Raw genomic sequence first — 24042 nt, 5'->3', positions numbered from 1 at the left:
CACTCATGGGAGTTAAAGGGTTATCGGAAATATTTTTCCCACATCAAACCTCGATAAAGTTAAATGTCTCCAATTTAAACTTGAACACATCTTTTGCTCTGACAAGTGGCGACAGATATCGCAATTCAACGAAGTCTACTTCATAAACATTTCATTATCACAATCGTTAGCACTGCAGAACTGATTTCAACAATTTCACACTTTAACCATCGGATTCATTAGCACACTGACTACAAGGATAAAACAGAACTGAGATTGTCAAACAAGACAACTGCCATATCGTTCAATATTGCCAGGACGTTTATGAACCCGCAAACAAATTTTTAAATGGTTGCATCACGTAGAACCAAATTCTTTCATCCACTCTTCGTATTTCTTGATATCTGCATCGGACACGGACTTAGACACTTTATTCAAAGCAAGACCAAAATCTTCCATGTTAACTGGCAAATCCAGTTCTTCCTTTGGCAAATTTTTAATTTGTTCCGGAGTAAGGCCTCGAATGCGACGTCTCATTGCCATCATGGAAGCGTCCCTGTAAAAAGAAGTTATTTCATTGATATCCGGATAGAAAAAACCTGAAAAGTGAAAACATTTAGTAACAACAATATACGTTACAAACCGGCAAACATTTGTGATATCAGCTCCACTGTAGCCGTCCATCTTTTTCGCGATCTCCTCCAGAATTACATCTTCAGCCATGTTCACACCCCGTAAGTTGATCTTCAGCAACTCAAGGCGACCGATAGCTGAAAAGGAAAAATATTCCGTAAAAAAAGCGCCACCTCCGGTGTAAAAGTAATGGTTATGTTTTGTTATTGCATGTCTCCTTCACTTGAATTTGTTGTATTGCGACGGCATCTGAGTTGTGAAAAAACTACAGTAGAGTTCTGCGATCGCAAACCTCCTTAAAGCTCAGGACATTCAGACAGGATGTGACAAAGTACACAACCGGAGAAGGCCTCAAAGCACACATGACGGAAAGTTTTACATAGCTGGAGGTGTGGTCAGGAAACATTACTATGGTTAATTAAAAAGAAGATGCAAAAACTCTATGCTGAAGAGGGGATGGTCTTAGAAGTGTAAACAACAAATAAACAAGCAAACATACAAACAACCAGATAAACGCACAACGCTTAAGTTCTTCCAGGTTTGACCTTAGCTCGTTTTAGAGATTTAAGTTAAAATAAACTGTGTGTCAATATCAATAATATGGCAAGATTTGCAAATAACACGCAACACCTCATAGAGTAAATACTGCAGCATACTTTCAGGAAGTGGAATATAGATTCTTTTTTCCAGCCTCCTTCGCAGAGCTTCATCTAGATCCCAAGGAAAATTTGTGGCAGCCAGAACCATGACTAGCTGAGGACCACTCTCTGCAGTACCACCCCCAACACCTGGACAAAAAAAAAAAAAACAGAAAAAAAAAAACATGAATAGCATTAGTGAGCACTTGGTCGCAAAAGAATGGGTTTGAAGAACTCTTTCAACATCCAAAAGAGTCCGCATAGCTAACGTTACGTTAAAACTACAAGATCAAGCTTAAACTTCCGCTCTGACACCAACACAGTTCTCATCAAATGACTGGAACTTCTTTTAGTCTCAGTGTAACAGCACAGGGAAATTCATTGGAGGAATAACACAAATTTTCTACTGACACACACAGAGAGAGAGACAATGAAAATATACCAGGACATATGACTGTTAAAGCAAAGTAACTGCTAGGCACACATAAACATTTCTAAGAACCTTTCAACCAGTGTTACTTTGGGCATAAATGAATGAAGGGTGCAAACAAGTTTCATTGATGAGTTTTTTTATAGATCAAAAACTCAAAAAATTAACTTTCAGCAGGGGCCTCCTTACCTTAACAATCACACATATTAAAGGAATTTTCAGCAACACACACTTTTAACTGCGCCAACTATGTTTCCACAAATGTTTTCTGACATCTCTTTTGTCAAAAGTAATCTTTTTGTCATATCTTAGTTTAGTTTTGAAAAGTTGTGGCACAGGTAACACTTCACTCACCATCCATCTGTATGAGCAGCTCTGACTTGACTCGTCTGCTGGCCTCATGTTCACTGTCTGAACCACGCTTACTACAGATTGAGTCAATCTCATCGATAAAAATTGTACTTGGTGCATAAAATCGAGCCTGTAAAATACCAAAATTCAAACTTAATTTTCCACAAGTTCTTTCATAAGATACACCAAATGTTTGAAACCAAAATTAAAGAAGACTTTCAATCTTCCTGGTATGTCCATTCCATGAAATGATGCAAGAATACGTTATTTTTAATTCTTCTTATTTTATAATTTACAATACTCTTTTAATAACATCATATATGCTTCTTACCATTTCAAACAGTAGTCTGACAAGTTTCTCAGATTCACCACGATACTTTGAAGTTAAAGTTGATGAGGTCACGTTGAAGAATGTTGTACCACATTCTGTAGCTACAGCCTTTGCCAACATCGTTTTTCCAGTACCTGGAGGTCCAACCATGCATACACCCTAAAAAAAATTGAATAGGTAAGGCATTGAGTCCATGAAGAGCTGTGGCCTCACCTGCTTACACAAAGAAAACACATGTCTCTTGTACTGACTTCTATGATTAAACAAGTTTCATGTTTCAGGTCTCCAAAATGGACCATTCTGCCTTGGAAGATGTTATCAATTTGATTCTCAGGGTGTCTAATCTCTAAAAATTTATCAAAGTGAAAAGTGAAAAATTTATTAATGGCAGTGATCACTTTATCATGTTTTTCTCCCTTTTGGGGAGGGGGGGAGGGGGGAGAGGTGGGGGGGGAGGGGGGGGAGGGGGGAGAGGTGGGGGGGGAGGGGGGGGGAGGGGGGAGAGGTGGGGGGGGGAGGGGGGAGAGGTGGGGGTGGAGGAGGAGGATTCCTCAATTCCCATGGCTCAAAGACACTTGACAGACAACATCTGTGTACCTTCCAGGGACGGCGAATACCAGTAAAGTAATCTGGCATCAGAAGGGGAAGTACCACAGCCTCCTCCAACAGCTTTTTAGCTTCAGTTAGTCCAGCAATGTCACTCCTGCGTTAAAAAAAGAAAAAAAATTTAAGTAGATAACTGAGTAAAAACTAAGTACACAAAAACTGAGAGACAATGGCATATACATGTAATGGTCAAATACTCTGAAGACATACCAAAATTGGAATTCAAATCTGCCAAAACACTAGTTATGAGCTGAATAACATACCAGTGTACATTAGGATTTTTCTGTAAAATGTCTCTTTCCAAGGCCTCAACTAGGTCTTTATCATAACCACTCCCATCAAATCTCTTCTCACCATCACCATCACCTTCACCTTTACCATCATCCTGCACAAAAATATATAGATTTGAGTAGTTTTTTCTGTGACCTGAGGGCTATGAACTTAATAATTCCCAAAACTGTTTTAAAACAAAGCTTATACTCTCTTCTAAGAACTTCACCGTGATTAGAAAAATAAACTACGCGACATTGGGGAAAAAAAGTAGCATTAATGCTGGCAACAAAACCTGTCTTCCAGGAACAGCTTAGACAGTTGTACCTTTGGTGAGCTCACAGATTCCTGACAAGTTTAGACTTTCACTAATCAATCTGTTCTTTACAACCATGAGTTTCACTGTACTTTATTTGTTTCAAAGTCATTAAAAAAAGGAAAAAAATTAGGACAAAAATGGTGAAAAAGCAGATGATTTACTTTTTGTTCTTTCTTGGCACCTCCCTTATCCTTGTCCCCCTTTGACTGGGCACGCCCTCTGTCTGCAGGCCTTGCATCACGAGATGGCTTGCCACTGGGTGCAGAAACTGGTTTGCGTCCTCCCCTATCTCCAGCTCGATCTCTATCTCCACCTCGGTCTCGATCAGGGCGCTTGCTTGGTGCTGCAGATGGGCGGCCTACTGATGGATTGTAATCATCATTCTTTCTGACAACAGGTCGAGGAGCTGGCTTGGAGGGTCTACAGTGGAAACCAGTAGTGGACAAAAGTTGCAGGTTTATTACAAACAACATATTCTTTAATCTGTTATTTGGAGAAAAAATTGCTCACTGAAATAAGAGAAACTCTGTACATCACTGCTCTAAGTGTGACCATTGAATTTCTTAAAATCACTATTTGGCCATCTAAAATCAGGAAATGCTCACCAAAGAAAATGTTCAGTTGACCCAAAAATTGGGACAGTGTGGCTTAGTAAGTAAATAAAGGAAGGAATAGCTCTCTTTGTGATTTAAGGGTAGGTTGAAGAGCCATGCTCAACCACTGTGCTTTGCATGCAGTTGTTACTGTTATTATCTGGGAACTCAATACTTTTTATCACCCAGAGCACAACAAAACCATTAATTTGGAAGAGGTACATTGACAATATTTTCTGTTTGTGGAACAAACCCAAGGCAAAACTGAAGAATTTGTAAGACTGGAAAACAGCAACTGTTCATTGTACCATGATACCATCACTATTGGCTGAGTAATCAGACTTAGAAATAATATTCTTGACACAAAAGTGTACAAAAGCAAACTTTAACAGGGAATTGACCCTTGACATCCAAATGTATTTCAAAGAGATGGAGACCTTCCAATACTTGAATTTTCATTCATGTCATTCATCAGGGACAAAGAGAGGATTCCTAAGAGGAGAAGTGATATGCCTCCCATGAATAAATTTGTCACACTTCATGTTTAATAAAAACATGTGGTGTTTCAAAATATGCTTAAAGAATTGAGGATACCAAGATGGAATTTTTGAGAAATGTTTTGCTTAATTTGATTGCACCAGGAGAGAAGGGTTACTCCAAAACTGACATGGGATAAGGCTTTCTATTGATGGAATTGTTTCCTTGTCTAACAGTCACCCAAGTGCAGAGAAGAGCTTTCTGTTTTATTTTCCTCTGAAATTCTGTGCAGCAGGACCTCTTCAAACTCACTGCTCATTTTTTTGGCCAAATCATGAGGCTGTGTAATGTTCATTACATGCTTTTAAAATTGATCTAGTAGGCCACATAATATGGCAGCCTTCCATCCCTGCAGGATGTCCTGTTTTTGATGGCTTCATTGTCGCAAATGCAGAATGAAAATGACAAAAATATGTGGCAGATAGATGATGTACATGTAAAGAAACTAAATGGCAGTATAAAAAACCAGTTCTTAATCAAGACTGCAAAGATATATTCCAAAAATATTACACACAAGGCAGCTTTCCTTTTCTGTTATACAGAAAATGCTGAGAATGTTTACTACCCCTGCAACGCATCCTGGTTGAGCAGGGTCCTTTGAGAAGGGGCGTAACTGCCTCCTTTTCTCTTATAAGCTTGTTTCCAGACTTCACCTTTTGAGTGAAAGGCTAAGTATAAGGCTACACTCTTGCTATCTTTTTCATAGTCCTCTTTTCATTTTGTGGATCTACTCTTACAAACTCTATCTGGAAGTTTTTTTTTTTTTTTTTTCTTTTTAACCTAAACGTGATTTGGTATATAGCTAATTTGATCTATCACACAAGGACACAGTTTATTTTACAGCATACCTATTCTATCTAAATTTGATCTATCACACTGGGACACAGTTAATTTTACTGCATACCTGTTGTCAACATCTAAACTTGATCTATCACATAGCGACAGAGGTTTTTTTACAGCATACCTGTTGTCTCTTTCTATTGGAGTGGGTGGCGGCCAGACATCAGGATCCCTTGTAGGCTCCTCTTCATGGGATCGCCGAGGCCCTCCAAAATGTACTGTGTCCTTCTTGAAATTTGCCAGTGTTTGATTTATTTCTTTAACTTGGTCATACTCTTTGACAATTGCTTGACGAACCTTAAAACACAACAGAAATTTTACTTACACAGTATAACAAATGTACCCAAAAAGAAAGACCCTCTAAATTAAATGATCAGGAATACAATATAAATAAAAGAAAAAAGAATCATTATATCAGTCTTCAAGAGGGGACAAAATTTTCAGGCTTAAGTATGATATGACACATCACTGCTTTGTCAGTCCAGTGAATTGATCATGTCTATTGAATGCCTTTTTTGCTACCCTCTCCATTCTGTTTTTGCGATGACCTTCTCCTGCCATTATGAAAAACTGATCAGATATCTAAATGTTCCCCTATAAGAGCAAAACTTACCTGGTGCCATTCTTGTTTCATGATGGCATCATCTTTCAGTTGTTGAATGTGCTTCTGTATCTGTTGGATCACTCCTTGGTAGTACACTAGTGATGTGTCGTAGTTACCAAGCAGGGCATATTCACGTGCCATTTTTGCATTTTCACAGATTTCAGAAAGGCTCATCTTTACAAGAGGCCTGGAAAATATATATCACTTCAATATTCCAGTTATAAAAAGTTCACTTGACTTATCTATATCACAAGCTTCCCTGCATGTAAATCTCTAGTTTGAATATGTTTGACTTTGAGAGTATTATGGCCTGAGCACACAAGGCAAATTTTTGCTTATCTTGCAAAGAGATTTGTCATCAGTTCAGTGAGACAAATGCACCTAATGATTTTTTATTCAACCAAATTTTTACAAGCCTTACCAATCTTCAAAGACACTGCTGTCGCACCCTGTAGTAAGACAAATTTTTGCCAGGCATGAAATCTAACAGAATTTTCAATTTACAAACCACAATTTAAAGGAATACCTCAATCAAGAAAATTTGATCCTACTTATTAAATGTGAGTCTTTCTGGCAGATTCTGCCAAATTTATAAATTTTAATGTAGCAATCAAACGGTGAAGATGGAAGATTTGTACCTCAGGGTGCTGCATGGTGATCAGTACTGAGGATACTCATATTACAACTATAATGGCTCCCAAGTTTTCATTTTTAAAAGCTAAATCTCAAGGTACAGGTACTACTCAATTTATTGATCCATAAGATTGACATCAGGTAGTTAACAAGTATTTTGCTGTTTTTAAGTGCACCTGTGATTGACAAATTGAAAACTTGGGGGAAACAGATTTTTTGTGGAGCAAAACAAATTTTGTCAGCCCAATGCGCCTTGGTACCTAACCTCTAAACCGCTCCCTGCAAGATCATCTATAGCTACTGACAGGGTCATTCAGAACAAAACTGTTCTGAAAAACCACCTTTAAATGATGTCTGCCACAATATCCTGATTTTGTTTTAATACATAATAGATTAATTTCCTTGAGTGTAAAATACTAAGTAATGAAAATAAGTCAACTTAACAGACAATCCTCAATAGGAATTTTTCGATCTCGCCTTGCGACTTTTCCAGCAATTTTTCCTACGGTACATTTACGATTAATCCGTCGCATATTGTATACTGGACTTGTTAGGTACGTTAGATGTCATCGAATGCTTGAACCAATGCAAATAAACACCAGGCGAAGTTTAGCACAATTAAATATTAGCAGGTCTGGGCGGACGGAACTAATCGAAGATTCTCTGCCAGGTTGCCAAATGTCTACAACATGAACACCCCGTCTGAAAACTACGGTAGGGCTCATCAAACATTCTATGTCACTAGAAAAACGGTAACTCTGATTCAGTATTAGTATTCAAAGTAACCTACCTCAAGACTCACCCAAAATGTTGTGATCGGATGTTGAGAGACCGTTTAAAAGTGTAGATCGAGCATGCTCGTTTGGCGCCTATATCTCCCATTGAATCATGGGATATGTATTGGCCTGCTAAAACAAATATGGCGGCTGTCACATGAGCGACCTCAACCTTCCTGACTGTAAGGTAATTTTCAGCTTTCAAAGTGATTGTAAAGATCTGAAGAACAGAGAAACAACTTTTATTGACCACGATATTAATTTTCGGGGGTCTTCTAACTCATCCTACAAAAAATTTGGATTAGTCATCGCGGATGCATGAGTAGACAATCTACTTTCGATTCAACCTCCTCTGTGGCGAAAGAAGTAAAACAGATTTGATATTTGAGGTAACTAACCATGGCTTTGCACTTTGTTTTCTAGAAGATTTAAAATGGACGACGAAGACGATCTTCAACCCGATGCTCCGCCCGGGTTTGTGGAAGAAATTGATAGTTCAGAACTTGAGCAAATCGAGGTAAAAATATACATGATTATCAAACTTAACGAAAAACATGCATACATGAGCAATTCAGTAGTCAAGCGATCATGTGCTTCGATGGTGCTACAAGATGCCGAAGAGTTATAAATTAAATCGTAGTCATGAAATCTCAAAGGAAAAGTCATTTACTTAATTATCATTTTATCTTTAATTTCTTCCTTACGCATTGATCTTGAAGTAATCAAATTGATTGAGTTTGTACTTGTTACAATTTTACGACGGAAGTATTTAACTGTTTATCATTATCATAGCGGAGGCCTGTAGATATCCGTGTGTAGTTGTACGTTTTACAGCCATTTTTTTAGTTTTGAATTATATACAAACTCAGTGTGACGGCAGGGCATGTTGAGCCTATGGTAGTATTTTGGTTCCCCAGTCTTAAGGAAACTTCTATTTGACCCTAGTATCCAGCTTCACTGTAGGCCTCTTTAGTAAGCACTATGATTGGCTAGTCACTTGGAACAAACACTGTTGTAATTCAGTTTCTTTGAATTATTTTTGCATGAATACAAAAGCACATGATCTTGGTCTGAAACACATGAGCTAAACATGACCAAAGTCTCTGAAATGTAGTTTTTTCTTATGAAAATCCTACATCATGGGTCATAACCGACAAATGAGTGGATACATTAAAATAATTTGTAGAGGAGATGAAAGACATTGTGGAACAGATTTGATAAAAGAACATTTATGTACTCAGAATGAGTTGAAGCTGACTGATTCAGTAGATATGGTTTGTTGGTTTTCTATTTTCTGTTTTACATTCCAATAGATTTGTTAGACTTTCACCCCTATTTTAACATGGTTCCACAAACTTAAGTTGGTTTGTGAATGAAATAATTTATTATCTTTTTCTGCCTTTTTCACTTATATCTGACATTTTAATTTCTTTGGTACATTTTACGGACATGAAAGGTATTGAATTGGTAGAATGTTGTAAAATGAAATTGAAGAACAAGCTGATGTAGAGTTTCAGAGGAAAACATATTGTCATCCCCTGTACCTTAGGAACTATAAGTTGGTGTGCTCTGTAAGTGACTAGCTAAAAGCATAAACTTATGGTTGGAGAGGATAGCTGAGGTGGGAGATTGAAGGCTTTTAACAGGACTCCTTCAGTTTGTGAAATCATTAATTCAGTTCATCAGGGAAATTATACATTTGTCTGGGAAAAGTCAGGAAAAATTCAAGAAATTTCACAAACCTATGATTGCTGCAACTGTGCATGTTCTAATCGAACTTAAGAAATTAAAATACTAGAAGAACTTCTTTGTTTTTTATTTCTTCCCGTAAAAGTGCTTGATGTTTGAACTTATTGAAGGTGGCTTACAGAACTCTATTCCTTTCTCTGCCACCTTTGAAAGGAAAGTAAATAAATCAGTCCCTTTAGAACTGCACATTTGTCAGATGGTTCCTCTCTATTTTAGTGCGAAATCATGGCATCAAAATGCCTTTTCTTCCTAGAATTGACACTTGAGTGTTCAGTGGCTCTTTTTTTTAATAGGTAACAGTAATCATGTCTATACTTACCTTGTCAGACTGTATGGCCCATAAATAGCCAACTGTTAGTGAACTACTGACAGTCTCTCAACAGATTACTGACCTACCTTTTGAAAGTTTGTAAGTTACTCCTACATGTGAAATAAAAGGAGTTTGTTTAAATAAACTTACATTTTCTTGTTGCTTTACAGACAGTTGGAAGAGGTGCATTTGGGGTTGTTTCCAAGGCAATATATAGACAGAGATTTGTTGTTGCTGTCAAGACAATTGAAACTGAAGCAGAAAAGAAAGCATTTAGTGTTGAGGTAAATGAAACAGTTTCACTAAAAAAATACTGTGTATGTAACTTAGTTAAAGTTAATGTCAGTGATATCATTATTAGATATGGCAAATTGACATACACTGTACAATTTCCATATATCAATTAGTACTATCTAGTGCTGTTCATAGGGGCTGCAATGGGATAGAGACTGGAAAATTTGTAAAATTTTCTTTAGAGATACCTTTTGTTGTCAATTGCCAAGTTGAGATGAATTTCATGGTATTTCTTTTTAACAGGTTCAACAGCTGTCTCGTATCAGTCATGAAAATATCATCAAGTTGTATGGTGTCTGCACCACCCAGAATCCTGTAAGTTCTACTCTACAGATTTATTGGTAGCCCCGAGTGAGGCAGCTTTTAAGAACTGTAATCATAATTCATTGGTATGATGAGTAGCACAGTCACATAGCCATTTGCTGTAACATAGTTCAAAAATAACTATTTTTTTATTTTTTCACTTTTTATCACTTTTTGACTTTAATTTTGATCAAAATATACATTGTAATCAATATCTGTAAATATTTTTATTATTTTGCATTAATAACACTAATTTTGGTATTACCCACAATCCCTTGTGGGCGTGGCACATTTTTGGTTTTTCATAAAATCTTAAGAAAATCAATGTAAAAATGGAAAAAAAGAGGTTTTGTAATCATTAGTACACCTTGAAGCAATGATTTCCTCATTTTCTTTTAAAGGGAGTTTGTAAATAGACTTTCGTCCTCTCTTTCTGACTGGTAGGTCACCGCAAATGTGACGGACAGTAGCAGCATGTACAAACGCTTTCCGTTTTTCGTCAATTGTGAAGGTCATGTCATGAATGTTCTCCCTTATGTAAAAGTGCCCCTTAAGAACTCTGTCTCCTCTGTAATAATGACACTGATAGTCATCTGTGACATTACTGTCAAGTTCTTCAACTCCATCAGAAGTGACCTGAAGGAGATAGAAGTCGTAGACAGGATCATCTTCAGCGGCTATCGCAACTGTACTTCCCTTGCTGGCCAGGTCAGCTATGTAGGAAGCAGTATCATGGTCTAAAATTGGTGCTTCAGTTGCCTGTCGAGTGGTTGCCACATCACCCTCTCTGGTTAGCTCCACCAGCTTCCATTCATCAAGCCATGCCTTGTTAGTGCAATTCTCCTCATCATTCACAATGCAACTGATGCAGTAACATGAGCAAATCATACTGCCTGTTGCTTTTGTCATAAACTACTAACGGCTTTTGACAATGCTTTGGACAATTTCCGCCTTCTTTCGGGGTGTGGAAGGGAGTGTCTTCTTGACTTTATCAATAGCACGTTTTTTCGACGTCCGGTTTGCGAAACCTGGAGAATCCACGCTGTTATTAAATTCTTGTGCTTCTGTTCGCTTCTTTTCACGGTATTTTCTAACTCTTTCTCTTGTTTGCTGCCTTGTCTTTTCTCTTTTTTCTTGTGCTGCGATACGGGAAGCTTTTCTGTGCTCCGTTGCTTTTTGTTGGCGTTTGTTTTTTTCGGCAATGCTTCGTGTGTGCGGCCGAATTGATTTCTCGGCTTGCAATTTCTTTCGCCGTTCTTTAACTTGAGCAATCTTTTTTGCCTTGTTTTGTTGATAATAGGCCTTGTCCCTTTCTCTTTTTGCCGCTGCTTTTCTTTCTTGCGCCGCCTTCTTTCGCGAAATACCTGAATTTAGATTGGACTCTTTTGTTTCCATCTGCTGCGGTTGAATTCCCTCAGTGTTGAAAATCGCGTAAAACATTTCACTGTTATGCAATAATCTGCCCCTGCAAACTCTGTATGGACTCCCATGTTATTGACTGTGTAAACAAACCATGTGCTTTCAAAGAGAAGCTGCGAAGGAGCGGATTTCGTGAAAGTTTTGGTGGTGTTTTCCGCCATATTCCTTCGTCACTTTCCTTCGTTACGGTTCATGAACACGGAAACAATGGCGGAAATTGTTTCTGCGTCGACCAAACGTAAATTTCTAGCGTTAGATCTAACGAAATGGGTTGAAACGTTCTGTAAATTTAGCTTAATACAAGCCCATTCCAGGAGAGGTAAGCTTGTTTACTCAACTTAACAAGAATCGCGTCTGACAACGGATCTACTGGTGGATATGTGATGGAATTAAGCTCAATATGGCCGTTACGAAATGTGTTTCTGCGCGTTTTATTTTGATCTGGAAAACATTCTACTTGACGATTCAACTTCAGCGTTGGTTTGTAAATATTATGATGTATGCCCATTACATTTTTGTTATTAGTTTGTTGCTTACACAGTCGAAATTATCATTATTGCTAGTTTTGCACACTATGGTTGTTTTAATAGTTGCGAGCGTTACATTGTTCAGTGATAAAAACAGACGTTTATAACTTGCGTTAGAATAAACCATTCCTGTTGCAAATCATACTGCCTGTTTCTTTTGTCATAAACTACTAACGGCCAAAAAATAGTGGCCCCATGTGCGTTCTATATTGAGATATTTCATTTTTTTTCTTCCGTCTGATACATTTCATGTTACGCGTTACACCCAGAAATTCACGCATTTTCAGGAAATATTTATTTTTTACAATTTTCACTTTGTCGCAAACCTTGTTTTCTTTACACCAAAATGAAGTAGGATAACTAAGCTTATATTGTGGAAAGTGTGAGATTTAGAGGTTAAACCTTCCCGAAGATATTCATTAGCAAAGGCACTTGAGTCCAAAATGGCGGCGTGACTGTGCTACTCATCTATACTTTTTGTAGGTATGTCTGGTCATGGAGTATGCTGAAGGAGGCTCACTTTACAACTGTAAGAATATCAATGTGTGCACAGTATCACTGCTTGATAATGTTGTGGTTTAAACATTTTCCAAATTGAATATATTCCAAACCAGTTACATTTTAACACCCTTTGAGTTTTTATTTATGATAAGTTTTGGTATTAGGGCTTAGTGGAGCCTAATTTGGTCAGCAAAGTCCAACTACAAGTTGTCCAATTACAAGCATGATGTCTACATTGTCCTATTAGTGCTCAAATTGGGCTGTTTATAACTAATCATGTTTAAGAATTTTGATATAGGTTTGATCATTTTCTCAACAAACAGAAATAGCAGTCAAAAGGGTGTATAAAATTTGAAACCTTGAGGAAAAATTTGAAATTGAAAACATGATAAGACTAAAAGTGACCATGAAGGAATTTCTCATTTAACATCAAATTATATCATTGAGGAGAAAAGAACAAGAATAAAAGAAAATTATTAATCATGGGCATGAGATATTGTTTGATTTATTATTACTTTCTAAGGGCTAAAATTTTGGGGGAATTGAGAAGGGTTAATTCATTCTGAATTTTCTTTCTATTTGTGAAATTTCAGTACTTCATTGGCAACATCCTTCATCACGATGTGCACCAATTTACACAGCCTCTCATATGATGAGCTGGGCTCTCCAGTGTGCAAGAGGAGTAGAATATTTACATGGAATCAAACCCAAAGGAATTATCCACAGAGACCTCAAGCCTCCAAAGTATGCAATTTAAACAGTACACTGTGTTGTTATTGCTGTATTACATGACTTCTGTTTTTATGGAGCTTCTTAGTTATGGCTTTTAACAGTGCTATAGGGAGGCTATGTCGAGCAAGCAGATGTTGAGATTGATGGAATTGATCCTGGAGTAAAATTTTTGTGCATCATGACCTCATTTATTTTCTTGAAATGTAATGATAAATTATTGTTTTCAGTTTGTTGCTGACAAAATGTGGAACTGTTTTAAAGATTTGTGATTTTGGAACAGCTTGTGACATGAAAACATACATGACAAACAACAAGGGAAGTGCAGCGTGGATGGCTCCTGAAGTGTTTGAAGGTATGCAAGTTAACAGTGTATTAGATCGGTGTCATAAAATTGTTACTTTGCATTTTTTAACACTAATTCTTTGATGGATGGATGCTGCCACACCTTTTAATATGTTTTTGACAGATGTAGCTGAATAGCTGGTTTGTTTCAGTGTGATTAATGTGATGTTAATTTTATTCAGGCAACAATTACACAGAGAAGTGTGATGTTTTCAGGTATGTGTTACTGCTAAAGTAGTGTTCATATTAAGTTTCTGTTTTATAATTACTTTGAAGTCTATCAAAACTTCATCACCTTTCCATCCTGCCTGAAAATGTGTCAGGTGTCTTGGAACCCAGCTCCATCCCATTTCTAAGCAATGGCCTACTTCAGCTGTTCGAATATTCAATAGAGAAACTTAACATAGTTCACTAAAAAAAAATCGCTCTAACTTTTTAATTATTCATATAAAGAGTTTATTTGTAGCTTACAAGTTGAGGTGAATTTAACAAAGGCATTTTGTGTTTTTTAGTTTTGGTATAATCCTTTGGGAGATGATTACTCGCCGTAAGCCTTATGAGGACATGTCTGGATTCAATGCTTTCAGAATAATGTGGGCTGTTCATAATGGTGGGTGAAATTGTGTTTTTCATAAAAGCTAAAAAGAATACTAGTGAACAACAGGACCTTGTGCTTTTTTTTCCAAAACATTGTTGCTTTTAAAGCATTTATTGTCTCACATTTTATGTGATTTATTAATGGTTATTAAACAAAAATTAGCTCATTTCATATGTTTACATCTTGGTCATTGTAATATTCTGTAGGAACGAGGCCTCCTTTAATAGCAAATATTCCAAAACCAATTGAAGATCTAATGACAAGGTAGGGGAACAATTGACAGAGATTTCCAAGGTACTCTTAGCGCCACAGGAATTGCAACACAATCTGTTTTTCATGTATTATATATTAAAGATTTTTAGCATATCTTTAAATATTAATATTGATATTGTAATTATTGATATAACTGAGTTTTTATAATACATCATATTGATATATTTTTTATAGCTATTATCATTACTACATTACAATATCAATGTTACTTGCATCCTCTGGATCCTCTTCTTGGAAGCTGTTCATTTGCTAGCCATTTTACACTTTCTGAACTATTGAAAATTGGGTCCATGTATTTGTGCTTTTAGAATTTTTAAACTCAATGAAATGTTTGGAAACCTTTATCTGAAATATACCATTTTGTGGTGATGTTAAATACTTTATTAGTAAGTTGATACTATTAGTTTTCAGTCCTCATTTATCAGTTATCATTATCATTGACTCATTTTTATTTCTCAATCTTTACAATCTGTAGCTGCTGGGATAAGGTGCCAGCAAAGAGACCATCATTTACAAGAATTGTTCACATACTTCAACATTTAGTGCAAGTAAGAACAGAGTTCTTTTGAGAAGAGTTTTTTTTGCCACAGTTGATGTTATTCCATTTTGTCATACAAAATAATGTTGGTTTGTTATGGGTACAGTCTATGCTTAGGGATGATCAATTACTTTATGGGAGGGTATTGCTTCTAACATTTATATAGGCAACAGCAAGTTTTGTAGCTGTCTTCACTGCTTTGCTATGCCAGTTACCTTCAAGCTAATCTTCATATTCTTGAGGAATGATCAAACATGACTTTGTTTCAATTGATGTCTTTGCTAAGAGATGAAAGGTGGCACATTGACTTTCTCGATATTTGTAGGTTGTAAAATTGTTCCAAAGTAACTGTTTTTCTGAATAGTTCTTTCCAGGTGCAGATACTTGCCTTGTTTTTCCAGTTGGAACTTCAAGTACAAGCACAGATGAAAGCAGCACAAGCTCAGACCTGTCTCTGTTAAGCCCTGAAATGGATCAGAATGGTGGGGAAATGTCCACACAGGGTAGCACATTGAGTGACACTGTCATTGGAATCAAGAGTCAGCCATCTACTGAGAGTGATGAAGAAGGTTCCTATGAAATTGAGGATGAGGAAAAAGAAAATGATGAAACTCCAGTCCCAGGAAAATTAGAAGGTGAATCTCCTTTGGAGGGTGAATATGAAAGTCCTCACCGTGCAGCCTCTCCAACCATTACTATCTCAGTTGACAACAAGAGTCCTACAGCTCAGTTTGTGCGACAGCGGTCAGATTCTGGAGGGACCAGTCACAGGACGGGAAAAGCTCCAGTGAGCCCTTTACCTGGACCAGTTCCAGGTATTAATTTTGAGCCAATCAAAATTGTTCCAGCATCGGCTTCTCCAAGCTCAAACTCTAGCTTGATGACCTCATCTCCATTGCCATCTGAGGTGAGCCCAGTGAAGGCTTCAAGTGCAAGAATTTCCTATCCACCAGTGAGTCCTGCTGTCAGTTCTGGTTACTATCCAAATTACACTTCAGACATCCAACCAAGTGGAGGAATGCAGCAGGCACCATTTTATCCACCTGGTAGCCTTATGTCTACAGCTCCATCAACAGGACAACCACTGATCTATTCTGAGGCTTCAGGGTCTGGTTTTCTGGGAGGTGCAACATCCCCATACAAATCTCCCAGTCCTATTCCCCCAAATTATGGTCAGCAAGGGGCTTACCCACCAAACACCATATACCCCCCTGCCACTAGCTATGCCTTATCCACACCAACCAGTACTAGTCCATTGCAAATGCCCACATCAAGCACTGTGCCATCAGTACCTAGAAATACTCCTGTGTCGGGCTTTCATGCACCACAGCCACCTGATGGTTTGGACATGGAAGAACTACGGCTGGCCCTACAGAATGATCTTGACCCTCCAGAACATGGCAATAGAGTGCGCTTTAATTCCAGCGGCCCTTCTTCACAGGGATCTCTTGCTGTGGGATCTGGATTTTCCAGTCCATCAAGTTCAGGAACCAGCAGTCCTTACCCAGACAGGAAGACAAGTTGGCCTGTGAGTTCCCCACACACACACAACCATCCTCATCCTATGACAAGATCTGTGTCTTCTCCAGAAAGGAAGTTCAGTGGAGAAAAGAAGAGCCCTTTGGCACGGAGACGTGAACAAGGTTCATTCTTTTCATTCTTTCAGTAATAGTTTTGACTTTTATGTACTGTTTTGTAAATTTAGTTTTTCTTTTGACTCAGATCAATCAGGGTTCCCAAGTATTTTACAGACTTTGGCTACCCATTTGCAGGTACCTCAATATTAAGTAATATATTAGTACTATATGTCTACTTCATTCTACAGTAAGGTGTTTCATTTTAATGTATTTAGTACATTACTATTCCCTTCCTGTGGAGTTAGAGTAAACATTTCCCTTTTTCAATGAGTTACTCTATAAACCATCAACAATATGGTTATAGTCTAAGTCATGAAAAAAAATGCTTTAAATTTATTTTTTTACAATGAATGGAATCATTTTAACACATATAGTTTAGATACTTTAATATTTTTACCCTTATCTCTTACCACAAAGGTGAAGAGTACTTTCTGCATGTCCTTATTGGCTGGTTTGGAAGTGATTAGCAAGTACAATTCACCTCCAAGCTGTTGGGGAGTCATTATTGCTCATCAAAAATTTAATTTTGGACCATTTTTTGTATAGAGATAGAAACAAACTATTTTTGGGGGTTTTTGTGAAGTATGTACTAAAACAATTACCAGTGTTCACCTCTGTGTGAGTGAAAGTGGATATTTACCTGGTTGTTTCATGATAAATATCCACCACTATTCACCTGCACTTTGGTGAATAATTGTTGATTATAGTTGTTGTTGTTGTTTTCCCTGCAGCCTATTGCACCAAACCCTGCAATTCCAGAGTCACAGGCAATTTATGAGGAGCATATAAAGGTGGATATCTGTACATTTGTGTAAAATGAAATTTTAAATTACAGATTGAGCTCTCTTGATAGAAACTGTAGCTTGAAAGTGGACAGATGTACTTGCTGCTGCACAGACCATTTGCATTGGAATCCTTAATGATGATACCAATACACATAGTCATAAGAAGTTATCTGAGGGGAACATTTCATCAGAGGAATTTCTTAATTTTTTCGTTTTTGTACTAAACTGGGCAAAGCCAACCAGTAACACTTAACATGAAAATTTGAGTATAATTACCTGTAACTGTTTAAGTTCGAATTGTTCTTAGGATTCATTGTATGTTATTTAAAGATGTCTGTTTTTTTTAATGGATTGAGTTACCATCATAATACCTTTTGCAGCTTGCAAGGGAATACATCCAAGTTCAAACAGAAATGGCAATGATTCTGCAAAAGAAGTAAGCTTCAAATATATTTTACTCTGATCTTGAATTTTTGTTAATAGATGTAATAACAAATGCTAGTGGCCACAAATCCACACCTTATTGATGGCTTCTGGACCATATGATACCCTTTTCATTATGCTGGATGGTAAATTACATCATAGTGTTTAAGGATTGTGACTCCAAAAATGTTCCTTTCTTTAGAGCATATACCCCTTTACAATTGGGTTTCATCATCTTGGTAACCTCAGTTTAGGAATTATTATTTAACTGTGCTTTATTCTAACTTGTCCCACAGGCTTGAACTTGAAAAAGACTTGGAAGAATATGAAACAGAACAGCAAGTTAATGCTCAATATGTAGAGGAGTTTGCAATGTTGACTAGTGAAAAGGTCAGTTGCCACTTACCGTAGTCTGTTTACAATCATTAAATAGAGAGAACAGGAACCAGAAGAAATTTATGAAAAACAGAAGACAAACAAGAGAAAAAAAGACATGAGCAGTTGCCAAGACATCCTGTGATTTCACAGACTTAAGTAGTGACGTTGAATTTGGTGATTTTATATGTTTCTTGGTACTTATTTTATAAAGTTCTTCAGCCTTGCATGAAAGAGTTTTGATCACCAGTCACAGTGTGAATGAATAATAGTATCAGTAATATGATGTCTTATTTTCTTGTTCAATTGTGTTTTGTCTGTAGGAAAATCTCCTTTTGCTTCACAAAAATTTGAAGTCACAGTTGGAGGAAATGAAACGGCAGCCACCTGCACTGATACCTGGTTGTCCACTAAGTAGCCAGTATAGATGACTGACCACAGAGTAAACACACAAACAGTGTACAGTGTATATAATAATTCAGATATTTGCAGTTATAGAAAATCAAAAATTATTTCTTTCCTGGTTTTAGGAAATTTGTTTCCTCACATCAACTTCTGTATTCCTTCCTTCCTATTCTATTAAGACTCTAATTTCAGTTTATGAATATTAATGTGACAGCATGGCATGAAATTTAGTAACTATGTAAATAAAATTATGGGAATGGACAGAAAATTGTCCTATATAAGGTCCTGTGATATTTATAGCATGGCTGCAGATGTTATCTACCTTAGTATTTTTTCTGTATCTTATGTCTAAGGATTGCTTTCCTTTAACATAATTGCACAGCCAGTATTTGTTTTTAATGAATTATTTTATTTGAATCTTCATTTATTAATGTCCTTCTTAATAATTGAATTAATTCTAAATCAGTGCATCAGCTTCAATGTTGCTTTTTGTAGGAGAAAAAATGTGACTGAGTTATAATTTATGACTGTGAATATATGAAAATCATCTTGTAAACTGTGGTTTAAGAAATGAAGATAAAAGCAGTAGTCAAAATAAGGTCAGAAAATATTCAGTCATGTATAGGATTTGACTCCATGAGCTCTGCCATACTGCTGCAGTGCTCTACCAGTTTCCACAGCTGCTTAAGTGGTGTTCATTACTGCAAAGATTGCCTTTATTTTCATAAGCCTTAACTGATGAACAAAATATGCTATATTCAGGAAATTTTGTAAGGTTTTCTTTGTTGCACACATGCATTTTTCCATTCACATAAGCTACTGCTGGTAAGGAACTTACAATCAAAAGTTATTTCTACCACCTCAATTACTAAGTTATAATTTAAGATTTGTTGTTGGTGCTGTAATTTGGATTGAATCAGGAACCATTTTAGAATAAATTGGTACATAGTGATTGTCAGTTGTAAATTGAACAGAAACATTCACTGCAATAAGTGTTACCTCTGACAATAAAAAAGTGGAGTTATGCACCACAATTTTATTACTCTCCTAGATGTATAATGGAATACAGCAAAAATGATTGTCCTTTTTGTAATTTAAGTGTTTTATATATTCTATGGAGGCAACAGACAAAAACAAATTTTTAAAAACTTAACATAACAACCAATTTAACAGGGTAATTTAGTGTTAACAACTTGGTTGAAAATGTAAATGGACAACCATAAAGAGTTTAAAGGCTGACGTTTCAAGCATTAGCCATTCGTCAGAGCTCTGATGAATGGCTAACACTCAAAACATCAGCCTTACAGAGGCCAATTTACGTTTTCAACTCAGTTGATAACACTAAATTACCCTATTATACTCTCCCACCAGCGCAATACCACAGTTTCTTTAGAAACTTACTCCCTCTGTAACAACCAGTTTGTTGCCAAGTAGTAAATAATTCACTCAACAGTGACTGGATGAAGTTATCAATAGAATGAATAAAAAAATTTTTGGCACAAAAGAATTCTTACACAATAAAAATTTGTTACAAATTAGTACAATGATTGTTACTGCATGATTATATTAATGAGTGACATGAACACTGTATTCATTTTGCAGTTCAGTAATGTTTGTTTCCTTTGTGGCTTCAATTTGTAGAGTAAGTTAGGTTTTTGACACTTAATAGTTAGAAAATTGGCCTAGCAATTTTATGGCATGCACAAGCTCGGAAAATGTGTCCACTCAAAAACAATCCTAAGATTTGGAATTGCGTGGTATTTCTAAACAAAGATCAAACACTTTCATTAAGTTTGCATGAGGTATTCTGTGGGAATTTGGTGAATGTTTTAGACTAGCAGGCATGGTTTCCAATAGGATAGGTCAGAAATTTTTCCTAATTAATTTTGAAAACCTGATGATTTTATGGTGAACATGAGCCTGTCAGACTGTCAGACATGGAGAATTGTAGACACATCGACATATCTAAGAGTGTGAGAGACAAGAAAATACAGTCTTTAGTTTCTTTGATAGTGTTCAAAAGTTGAAAATAATATTCAAGAAATATTTGAAATTTATATTGGTTGGTCATGAAAATTACCTTTACAGCTGTGATGTGTAATAACATTTTGGTGATAAAGATTTAGAGATAAGTATAACAAAAAATGTTCACCATTCTCAATAAAATAAAATAAAATCAATCAAGTAAAATTGTAATTGTTTGTATCCCAAGCTCTGCATGTTTGCAAATTGGGTTGGCCACCAACCATTGTAATGTTGGCCTCTCTGTTTTAAGAAAATGTCAGTTTTAATTTAGAGCACCAGCTCAGGGAACTGTGACTATGACAATTCACTCAATCATTGAAGCCCAAGCATCTCCTTGATTGTCAATAAGTTTACTGCTGCAATGTTCCTTGCTTGATCTGCACCGGTTTGTAGAACATTATCTACATATGCCACATCCTGTTGAATCCTCATAATATTTTCCTGCACAGGAGTTAACTTGCTTACTACAAGCTCTGTAAGATCAGCTTTAAATACACTCTTGCATTTTTCCATGTTGTCATATTTCCCACACACAGCTTGAGTTGTTAACCCACTGAAGTCAGCATAAATATTGATCAGATTTGACATAGCTGGTCTTGCTTTTGGATCATAACTGATGTGATCTTCAGAGTCTGTTACTGCTTTTTGAATCTTTTTTTCAATAAGGTCTGCGGAATCAGTAAGTTCAATTCTTGACATTTCATTACGATCTGATTTGCTCATTTTTTTGCTGCCATCCCGTAAACTCATCACCCGAGGACAATTGTCTGTTGAAAGTAATAGTATGTCAGCTTCCTGGGCATTTTTGCAAAAACTTTAAGGAACAAGTGTGAAGTGTGAGCTATAAAAATAACAAAAAATATGTTAACTATGTTAAAATATGTTAAAATGAACTACTGCAAAAAAGAAGAAAGAACAAGTTCTTTTTCTATTCCTCTGCATGCTCATTACTTTACCAGGAGGGTTTTACAAGTTCGAAGGTCAGACAAGTACTAAGTTACAACAATACATTCCAGCTAGCATACCACAAGTAATCTAAGTTGAAAATACCTAGAATACTTTTTGGGAAAGGAAAAAAGTTTCCAAAGGTGTTGTTAAACTGACGACAAAGTTCTCTGGCAAGTTCCAAGTGTTGCACCTGATCTTCACCAATAGGGACGTGACTTGCCCTGGAAGAAAATAAAATATTGTTAATTTGTTTTCTTAATGAAATACAAGACTCCAAAAGGTAAGTTAAAATGTCATGATCCAAGTTTTTTACTTTTTAGAGAAACTCACTTGTACAAAAGAATATCAGCTGCCATTAGCACAGGATATGAATATAATCCCAAACAACTTTTTTCTCTGTTTTCACTTGCTTTGGTCTGAGATAAAGAACCAAACACACGAGGAAATAATTAACATTTCTTATATTGCCATGCAAAGGCTGTCAAAAGCTGTCAGCCTACTCTGTTCAACTGGGTATTCCTCACATGCTTCTAATAAGCAAAAGATGGCATCCTTGCCTTATACTTTATGTTAAGGCTAACAACTTCAAAACTTTCTGACAATTAACCTTAATTCATATACTTCCCTTATATGTTTGTAGGACCAAGCCATATCATTACTGACTAAATAGTTGCAGCAAGAAAGATAAATTACAAATTTGAAAATAAAAGATTTCAGTTTTACTTTTATTGTTACCTTCCACTGATGCATACGATTTAAGAACCCTGTGCGGGCCATACATCCTAAAATCCAAGCAAGCTCTGCATGTTGTGAGACCTTGAGAAAATGTTCAAAAAATACAAATTATAAATTATATTCAAGTTTTGTGTGGCCAACCCATTTAAAAAACAAACTATATAAACAATATTCTTGGAACTTCTCAGTTGCCTGACACTTTTACCTTTGTATCAGGTTTTGAGTGGGGAGCTGGGCATGAAAAATAGCCAAGACACTGAGAGAGTAGTTGGTATAGGTAATAACATGACTTCAAGAGCAATTTGATGTTCATAGACATGAGTAAAGTTTTCAAAGACAACAAAATTGTACAAACCTCTAGGGAGAGTACAATTTGTAGTCTTTGAAAAATTTACAAATACTTATTTACACCAAATAGCACAAGAAATCATGTTATTCCCTATAAATAGTTTATATGAAAAAAAGCATCATAGAAAGTAAAAAACAGTCGGAATTTTGATAGTGTACCTGGGTTATTTGTAATTTACACTTGTATTATAGCTTTGCACTTGTTCTTTGAATCTGCACTCTTTTACATGAAAAATGCACTAGTCATCAACCAATCAGAAGCTCATAATTTTTTCATGTATATCAATACAAGCAAGAACACACATTCAAGTGAAAGAGGAACCCTGTAATTTGCAGATTACCCAACAAACAGGGTTGTTAATCCATCAGTCTAAAAATTTCAATAAAAGTCCAGCAACTTCACCTGAGACTGCTGAAAGAGGATACTTTTCTCTGGATTCACTCCACAAGCCAATAAATATACAGCCATATTTCTGATACCCTGTCTCAGTTTCACAGGATCTTGTGGAATGGTGATGGAATGTAAATCCACAATGCTGTACAGGACCATGTCCTTTTCTCCATGTTGTAATGAGACCCAGTTCCTAATTGCCCCCAGATAGTTTCCAATGTGCATTGTTCCAGTGGGTTGGATTCCAGAAAAAATGACTTTCCTTTCTTGGGAATCCTGTAGAGGTAAGATGGGAGATATTTATCTTTTATTCATACTCTTCTCTCTTTACCTCAACATTAAATTTTTGTTAGGAAAGAAAATAATGAATCTAAATCAACTGATTTTCCCTCATTTATAATAGAGAAGGAAGGGGGTAGGAAAGGGGAAAGGAGATCGTCTTGAAGGGGTGGGGAAAGATAACGGTGTGATGGCTTGAATGTGCTTTCATGCTGATGTTTCATTCGCAACTGACTTGGCTTGAAAATTTCTGCCTTACATTGAGCTTTTATGGTGAGTTTCTGCCTAATTTCTCGATAAGCCCTATGATCTTTCGTAACTCAACACAAGCTAAGCGCATATTTCGTAGATCAACCTGAGAACTGAGGTGCCTCCTAAGCGAATCATTTGGTTTTCTCATCAAAAGCAGAGAGCAAGGAGAATTTCTCCAACGAAGCGCCATGATCGAGGAGGTTTGCTAACAAACAATCAAAAGAGGAATAAAACTAAAACTCTTTCAAGATCAACCGCGTTTCATCAGCCATATTGGATTTTAATTGTAATTTAGTAGACTGGGAACGAACAG

At 36.5% G+C, this 24042-nt stretch overlaps 4 protein-coding genes and 1 pseudogene across 10 annotated transcripts; 1 reads left to right on the top strand and 4 right to left on the bottom strand.

Annotated features, from left to right (window-relative positions):
* Window positions 1–24042, bottom strand: part of LOC136283584 (uncharacterized) — a 215570-nt pseudogene that overhangs the window by 71653 nt on the left and 119875 nt on the right.
* Window positions 119–7619, bottom strand: LOC131777580 (katanin p60 ATPase-containing subunit A-like 1). Of its 2 annotated transcripts, none has more exons than XM_059093884.2 (11): window positions 7555–7619; window positions 6141–6318; window positions 5652–5824; window positions 3719–3977; window positions 3232–3353; window positions 2960–3065; window positions 2363–2521; window positions 2035–2161; window positions 1269–1400; window positions 623–749; window positions 119–535 (listed from the first exon to the last, which is right to left on the bottom strand). In XM_059093884.2, exons 2-11 carry the CDS (start codon window positions 6303–6305, stop codon window positions 337–339), a joined length of 1569 nt encoding a protein of 522 aa, XP_058949867.1. In that variant the 5' UTR covers window positions 6306–6318; window positions 7555–7619; the 3' UTR covers window positions 119–336. The 2 variants fall into 2 exon arrangements, with proteins under 2 accessions (XP_058949867.1, XP_058949868.1); XM_059093885.2 differs by lacking the exon at window positions 7555–7619 and adding an exon at window positions 6553–6580.
* LOC131777585 (mitogen-activated protein kinase kinase kinase 7) lies at window positions 7659–20289 on the top strand. 5 transcript variants are annotated; one of them, XM_059093895.2, is made up of 17 exons: window positions 7659–7727; window positions 7964–8057; window positions 9770–9883; window positions 10137–10208; window positions 12626–12671; window positions 13237–13387; window positions 13603–13727; window positions 13900–13933; window positions 14230–14327; window positions 14522–14579; window positions 15064–15136; window positions 15491–16769; window positions 16849–16898; window positions 17495–17554; window positions 17929–17984; window positions 18268–18361; window positions 18670–20289. In XM_059093895.2, exons 2-17 carry the CDS (start codon window positions 7974–7976, stop codon window positions 18775–18777), a joined length of 2502 nt encoding a protein of 833 aa, XP_058949878.1. In that variant the 5' UTR covers window positions 7659–7727; window positions 7964–7973; the 3' UTR covers window positions 18778–20289. The 5 variants fall into 5 exon arrangements, with proteins under 5 accessions (XP_058949878.1, XP_058949879.1, XP_066028128.1 ...); XM_059093896.2 differs by having other exon boundaries at window positions 7672–7727; window positions 7967–8057; XM_066172031.1 differs by having other exon boundaries at window positions 7700–7722.
* On the bottom strand, window positions 10286–11636 carry LOC131784174 (uncharacterized). Its single transcript, XM_059100976.2, is given in 1 exon segment — window positions 10286–11636. A coding segment is annotated over 1 exon segment (1119 nt). The 3' UTR covers window positions 10286–10517.
* On the bottom strand, window positions 19905–23997 carry LOC131777587 (tryptophan--tRNA ligase, mitochondrial-like). 2 transcript variants are annotated; one of them, XM_059093897.2, is made up of 6 exons: window positions 23833–23997; window positions 23211–23474; window positions 22460–22540; window positions 22055–22140; window positions 21827–21945; window positions 19905–21543 (listed from the first exon to the last, which is right to left on the bottom strand). In XM_059093897.2, the coding sequence occupies exons 1-6, from the start codon at window positions 23917–23919 to the stop codon at window positions 21089–21091; spliced, it is 1092 nt and encodes a 363-aa protein (XP_058949880.1). In that variant the 5' UTR covers window positions 23920–23997; the 3' UTR covers window positions 19905–21088. The 2 variants fall into 2 exon arrangements, with proteins under 2 accessions (XP_058949880.1, XP_066028130.1); XM_066172033.1 differs by having other exon boundaries at window positions 21385–21617.

The sequence above is a fragment of the Pocillopora verrucosa genome, chromosome 9 (assembly GCF_036669915.1).
Source record: "Pocillopora verrucosa isolate sample1 chromosome 9, ASM3666991v2, whole genome shotgun sequence".
NCBI lineage: Eukaryota > Metazoa > Cnidaria > Anthozoa > Scleractinia > Pocilloporidae > Pocillopora > Pocillopora verrucosa.
The sequence above is the reverse complement of the archived record's forward strand: the minus strand, read 5'-3'. Positions and strand labels throughout refer to the sequence as shown.

Excerpts from the sequence above, each read along its gene's own strand:
- LOC131777580 (XM_059093884.2), bottom strand. The coding sequence starts at position 6,305 with ATGAGCCTTTCTGAAATCTGTGAAAATGCAAAAATGGCACGTGAATAT. Across the intron at positions 3,978-5,651 it reads CCAATAGAAAGAGACAACAG|ACCCTCCAAGCCAGCTCCTC; the intron begins GTATGCTGTAAA and ends TTTCCACTGTAG. Across the intron at positions 536-622 it reads GATATCACAAATGTTTGCCG|GGACGCTTCCATGATGGCAA; the intron begins GTTTGTAACGTA and ends TTCTTTTTACAG.
- LOC131777585 (XM_059093894.2), top strand. The coding sequence starts at position 8,680 with ATGGGTCATAACCGACAAATGAGTGGATACATTAAAATAATTTGTAGA. Across the intron at positions 14,328-14,521 it reads AATGTGGGCTGTTCATAATG|GAACGAGGCCTCCTTTAATA; the intron begins GTGGGTGAAATT and ends AATATTCTGTAG. Across the intron at positions 16,770-16,848 it reads GGCACGGAGACGTGAACAAG|ATCAATCAGGGTTCCCAAGT; the intron begins GTTCATTCTTTT and ends CTTTTGACTCAG.
- LOC131777587 (XM_059093897.2), bottom strand. The coding sequence starts at position 23,919 with ATGGCGCTTCGTTGGAGAAATTCTCCTTGCTCTCTGCTTTTGATGAGA. Across the intron at positions 23,475-23,832 it reads GGAGGCACCTCAGTTCTCAG|GATTCCCAAGAAAGGAAAGT; the intron begins GTTGATCTACGA and ends TTACCTCTACAG. Across the intron at positions 22,141-22,459 it reads ATCGTATGCATCAGTGGAAG|ACCAAAGCAAGTGAAAACAG; the intron begins GTAACAATAAAA and ends TCTTTATCTCAG.